Source organism: Phycodurus eques, chromosome 2, assembly GCF_024500275.1.
Source record: "Phycodurus eques isolate BA_2022a chromosome 2, UOR_Pequ_1.1, whole genome shotgun sequence".
In the NCBI taxonomy this organism is placed as follows: domain Eukaryota; kingdom Metazoa; phylum Chordata; class Actinopteri; order Syngnathiformes; family Syngnathidae; genus Phycodurus; species Phycodurus eques.
The window spans coordinates 26,235,303-26,241,302 of record NC_084526.1 but is presented as its reverse complement, the minus strand read 5'-3'; the positions used below and the strand labels follow the sequence as shown (position 1 = coordinate 26,241,302).

Here is a 6,000-nt window from a genome sequence, read left to right as displayed (position 1 = left end):
CAAATTCATCCACTTAATGGCACATGCATGATAATTCAAACTCTATAGTAATACGTAAATGGAGCATCTGTATGAGCTAAAATCATGCAGACCAGAACATCATCTTTTCCAGTTTTTATTAGCCCCCCCCTGGAATTCCTCACCCAGTGGGGAAGCAGGTTTGCATGTTCTAAAAGCAAAATTGGAGTTGAAGGGCAGCTCCTGAGCAAACACATGGGTTTCATTTAGAATGGGAGGCAATCACGCAGATCAAATATGTAATAGGAGAAAAATTAAGAGTGAAGAACAAATTGAAGGGACATGAAAACATAATTATGTGATGTTCCCCGTTAAATGCAGGGACGGATGGACTGGCGAGACTTTACAGGCTTAAAGTTACAACTCTTCCAGAGTTCATCACATTTTGGGAGACTAAGCAACACCAATGTTCGGGCAATGTGACTGATTGATCCACTAGATGAACAGTAAAGATTAAGAGGATGACAAATAAGCATGCTGCTTACACAGCACTTGGGACTAATCCCCAGCACTCCTTCCCCCCCCCCCCCCCCCCCCCCCCTTCAGCTCCCTTTTGAGGAGGTGCCACCGAGGAGAACCCACAGACAGTGACGGACCCTGATGGTCGCTGGGACGACATACAAACTGTGCAGCAAGTGTGCGCTTGAGTCTGCATCGCCACGCCAGAAGCTCCAGCCCACAGACAGGCACTGCAGGAGATCCAGGTTGCCATCTGCACACTGGGAGCCACAGAGGGCCCTGTTTTTTTTTTTTTTCAAAGCTCCTCCTTGTTGGCTGAAACCAGATACCGTATCTGGCGAATTTTCAGGATTGGGGACAGTTATTTCCCCCCTGTTCATCATCACTAAGAAAGAATATATTTTCAGTAAAAATGATGGAGGATCACCTGACGAAGATACCCATGGGGCCGTCCTGTTCCCCCACTGAGTTGATTGGGAGCGGTGGGACGGACGACAGCAGAGGAGGTGAGAGCCCTGTTTCAGCTAAGGTGCAACAGGTGTGCGTGAGGGATTGAATGCAATGAAGTTCAGCTGTTAGGAAAAAAGACTACAGAATGAAATATGCATAACAATGATCATGCTTTTAAAAAAAAGAAAGACATGATTTTGATGTACTCAGTGCCTTTCAAGGGAACCAATGATGCATAGTTTACTGAATACTTTCATGGTGCATCTGAATTATGGCGGGTTCCTTCAATTGGAAAAAAGAGGTTGGTTTTCGTATGTGGGTTACATTTGACTAAAAACACACAAACATAAAACTAATTAAAAGTAAAGTACATATAATTTAAAGACAAATACTGTGACAATAATAATAATAACAAATGTTGATTCATTTCAGTTTGTTTAACTTGTTTCTGTGCTCCCAGTCTTTCATTGTTTTACCTTGACAATTACATGCTAAATATGCTGTTGTAATATTGCGTATCTTGTCACGCTGCCAGCTTCATGCACACTCAGCTCACACCACAGATGGCAGGCCAACCATGTCCAAAGTATGACACAATTCATCGCTGAATGAATGGTACTAATGATTTGTCTCTTGTCTTGACCCGCAGCCAAGAGTCCAGCCCCTGGCAAAGCCCTCAGCCCTGCTCTGGTCTGCAAAGTGTGCGGCGACACCAGCAGTGGAAAACACTACGGCATTTATGCCTGCAATGGCTGCAGCGGCTTCTTCAAACGCAGTGTGAGGAGGAGACTCATTTATAGGTAGGACAGCGACATAGTAGACATATAATCCATAGCCACAGAATTCTATCCCCAAATTAATATTATACATAAAGTTGAAAAAAAAAACTTTTGTTCATTTGACTTTAGTGTCAAACATACAGCTTTATTTTATGTATTGAGTTTTGCTATGGTGAGTAGTTTGTTATGAATAATGAATATATATGACATTTTATTATACTATGTTGTTAATATAAGTTGTATGATAGGTCTTACGATGCTAATAATGCGAACAATACTTATGTTTTCATTGACACACTCAGAGGTATTTCGATAATAATGTGTTTTTATTGCAGTTGCGGTTCACTATAATTATATTGGGCAACCAAAATATTAGAAACATGTCTCAGTATGATGCAGTGCAGTTTTACACCACTACAAACTACAAACAAAACAATAAACAAACAATTCTTAAATTAAAACATCTCTGACAGTATCAATCAAAAGTGAGACTTTTTTTTTTTTTTTTGCTACTGGCCTAAATGTTAAATGAGTGTATATCATATTCATGTTTTGTTATCAGCTATCATTTGTCTTCAGAAAAGTTGAATGCACAGTGTTTCCAAATCTTTTGCAAACATTAATCACTGGAAACAAATGTGGTTGCTGGTTTGCAGGTGTCAGGCAGGCACGGGCATGTGCCCAGTAGACAAGGCTCATCGTAACCAGTGCCAGGCGTGCCGGCTAAAGAAGTGCCTGCAGGCGGGCATGAATAAAGATGGTAATTATATGGGATTCTATTTAAAGGACCATGGTGGTTCATTTAGGGGGCGTGTGAAGGTGTGCTGAAGATTGACCTATTGCAAGCCAATCTAATTCTTCGATCCTGCTGCTTTCATGTGAATTGCAGCTGTGCAGAATGAGCGGCAGCCCCGCAGCACAGCTCAGGTGCGTCTGGACTCCATTGATGTGGACCATGAGAAGGAGCACCTGGCCACCACGCGGGAGCCCACTTCCTCCTCGTCCTCTTCCTCATCTTCCTCTTCAAGTGGCTCTGTCATCGCATGGCCACACATCACCTCGTCCATAGCCATCACCTCTTCCGTGCCCCCCCAACGCTGTGTCAGCCCTCAGAACAACCACCGCTTCATGGCCAGCCTCATGACGGCCGAGACCTGCGCCAAGCTGGAGCCCGAGGATGGTGAGGAGACTTTTATTTTACGATATATTTTCTGCATGACGTGGAACCATGCTTTTATATTTGGGGGCGATCCCAAGGGCCCAAGACTGACAGTGGTAGTATAGTATATTGTTTTATGGGCACCGCAAATATCTGGCAGCACGCCGGAGCGTGTTTATAGATTCTCAAAACGGAGCCCGCAGGGGGCATAAGCAAACTAAGCAATTTCATGGGGCCCCTAAAAAGCGTGTGTTTTTTTAAAAACATTAAACAAATTAAGAGGTGATAGTATATCGTGTCACTATTAGTGTGTGAGCATGCTCAGAAATAACCTCCTCTGAAACGATACAAAAGAAACGTTTACAAGTCAAAGACCTCCTCATAAACCAATCAAACCCAAAACAAGGATATAGACTCATTTCATCAGCAGAAGCCATACCACTAACATTTTATTCTCTATTCCAGTCGACGAGAACATTGATGTGACCAGCAACGAGCCGGAGCGAGCGTCCTCGGAGTACCACATGGCATTTTACCCGCCAACCTCGGAAAACGTGTATGAGACCTCGGCGAGGCTCCTCTTCATGTCGGTGAAGTGGGCCAAGAACCTGCCAGTGTTTTCCAACCTACCCTTCAGAGACCAGGTGAGACTTCTCGAATGGCACATACTCAGTGACACATTCACTCTGAGGATGAAATGAAATATTTGATGTACTGCGAATTTGAAACTTACATCATAAGGCTGCATTATGGTGTAAGTCTAGGTTTCACATTCTTGGTATCCATGCAGGTGATCCTACTTGAGGAGGCGTGGAGCGAGCTCTTCCTTTTGTGCGCGATCCAGTGGTCTCTACCGCTGGACAGCTGCCCCCTGCTCTCCCTGCCAGACCTGTGCCCAGGCATGCAGGGCAAGACCAGCTACACGAGCCTGGACCTGAGACTCCTGCAGGAGGTCTTTAGCCGCTTTAAGGCCCTCGCCGTCGACCCCACGGAGTTCGCCTGCCTCAAGGCTACTGTGCTCTTCAAGCCCGGTGGGGAGCAGCCTCTGTAAAAAGTATTTTTTGTTCAGTGAAATAATATAATGTAATATTAAAATTGCTTAAAGTGATGTTGAAACTAAGATCAATAAGAAACAATCCATAAAAAGTCAATTTAAAGGTCATCAACAAATGTATTATTACGCTCCACAGTTACCAAGTATGGTTCCTTGGTCTATAAATGGCTACAGGGTTTAATATGCAATTTAAAAGCAAATAATCAATGAGTTTGTTTAAGATTTTTTCTCTACTCACATTGGTCCTTCTTGTCCACAGAGACCCGTGGTCTAAAAGATCCAGAACAAGTGGAGAACCTTCAGGATCAGTCGCACGTGATGCTGGGACAACACATCCGGTCTCACTACCCCAGTCAACCAGCTAGGTATGCCATGGTAGCATTTATTTCCAAGAGGCCACTGTGCAATGTAAATACACAAGTGTGAATGCTATAAAAGTGTGATAAGAATGTAGCACGAATATCTATTTTTGTTTTTGTTTTTTTTAGGTTTGGAAAGTTGCTTCTTCTTCTCCCGTCGCTACGATTTGTGAACTCTGAGCGCATTGAGCTACTGTTCTTCCACAGGACCATCGGAAACACTCCAATGGAGAAATTGCTGTGCGACATGTTTAAAAACTGATTCTGATACCAGTTTTCCAGCCACTACCAGTATGGAGGAAGGATAATTGGCAGATTGCTGCTTTGTAAACGATTTAAGGTTCATTTTAAGGTCACTTTGTTTATTTGTTTGTTTTCTCTTGCCATGCCACACCATCATGCTTGCTGTTGCTTGTATATGATTTATAATTTGATTTCTGTGTTACGCAACCAATATCACAGTCATCTGTGATAGTCAAGTGTTTTTCTATTGACGTCTTACACTGAATATTGCATTGCACATGTTAATTTACTTGGTTGATAGATGAAATGTATATTCAGCGTGAGTGTATTTTCATGTTGTCATGCCTTGATAAAGAAACAGTAACATTTTCCATTTGGTTTCTTATTTCATGGGTTTGTGTAATAAATTATACCAGCTCATAATACATTAATTAAAATAGCTTTATCCATCACAGTGTTGCATGTTATATGTATAATCTTTCTATAATATTCTAAATCTACATTTGTTTTCTTTATATTCCATGGATAGTTCGTATTGATCCCTAGTTTGTACAAAGTACGAATGAACATCCACGACTATATATTGCCAGCCATCCGTGTCCAGTCTGTGTGCGTGTTGTGTTTTCTTGGCAAGTGTAAGGGTACACAATCATGGAACTTGCAGTGAACAACTGCGCTCTGCTGCCTCAAATGGTAGTCAAAGACATCACAGCCAAAACTTCCATCCATCCATCCATTCTCAAGACCTTTTATCCAGTTCAGGGTCATGGGGCACTGGAGCCTATCCCGGCTGACTTCGGGCGAAAGGCGGACGACACCCTGAACTGGTCGCAGGGCACATATAGACACGGACAACCATTCTGACTCACATCCACACCGTCACTGAGTGGGAACTGAACCCACGCTGCCCGCACCAAAGTCAGGCAAATGTACCACTCCACCATCAGTGACACAGCCGAAACTTGTTTCTGTAATAAAAGTACAGTCCTGTTTTTATTTTAAGTGCTTAACCAAAGCTGTTCATAAAAGGGGTTGTTTTTGGACATTCACATTTTTGTTTATTATCTAAATTTAGACGCATAAACACAGTACAACCTATAGCGGTTAGAACCTTCATTGGTAGTTATAGGCTCAATAGTTGATTAGAGTTGAGAAATACAGTAAATAGCACACAATAAGCAGAAGCGACAGATACGTTTTCGCCTCAACTTCAGTGCAATGTTAGGGCACATTTTACAAAAAAAAATAGACCATAAGAAGCCACTTACTTCTTTCTTAAATCAGAGGGACAAGATGCAAACGCCAAATAGGTGGGTGTCTGAGCCAAGATTCGTACCCTGGACCTCTCAGCTGTGAGGCAGCCGTGCAAACCACTGCTCCTGTCCGTGGTTAAAAAAAATCCCAAATAGTTTTCAAACCGTCAGCATGGTTGTCCGTATTGCAACAAAACAAGACCTACAAAGAAGTGGGAAATTAATT

General features: G+C 42.6%; 1 protein-coding gene across 1 annotated transcript; it reads left to right on the top strand.

The window, feature by feature from the left end:
* The first annotated feature begins 602 nt into the window (after positions 1 to 602).
* nr2e3 (nuclear receptor subfamily 2, group E, member 3) lies at positions 603 to 4,892 on the top strand. Its single transcript, XM_061670122.1, has 8 exons — positions 603 to 983; positions 1,577 to 1,727; positions 2,363 to 2,466; positions 2,596 to 2,886; positions 3,331 to 3,509; positions 3,656 to 3,896; positions 4,179 to 4,284; positions 4,408 to 4,892. The coding sequence occupies exons 1-8, from the start codon at positions 890 to 892 to the stop codon at positions 4,538 to 4,540; spliced, it is 1,299 nt and encodes a 432-aa protein (XP_061526106.1). The 5' UTR covers positions 603 to 889; the 3' UTR covers positions 4,541 to 4,892.
* Positions 4,893 to 6,000: the final 1,108 nt, after the last annotated feature.

Excerpts from the sequence above, each read along its gene's own strand:
- nr2e3 (XM_061670122.1), top strand. The coding sequence starts at position 890 with ATGATGGAGGATCACCTGACGAAGATACCCATGGGGCCGTCCTGTTCC. Across the intron at positions 2,467-2,595 it reads GGCGGGCATGAATAAAGATG|CTGTGCAGAATGAGCGGCAG; the intron begins GTAATTATATGG and ends TGTGAATTGCAG. Across the intron at positions 4,285-4,407 it reads TACCCCAGTCAACCAGCTAG|GTTTGGAAAGTTGCTTCTTC; the intron begins GTATGCCATGGT and ends TGTTTTTTTTAG.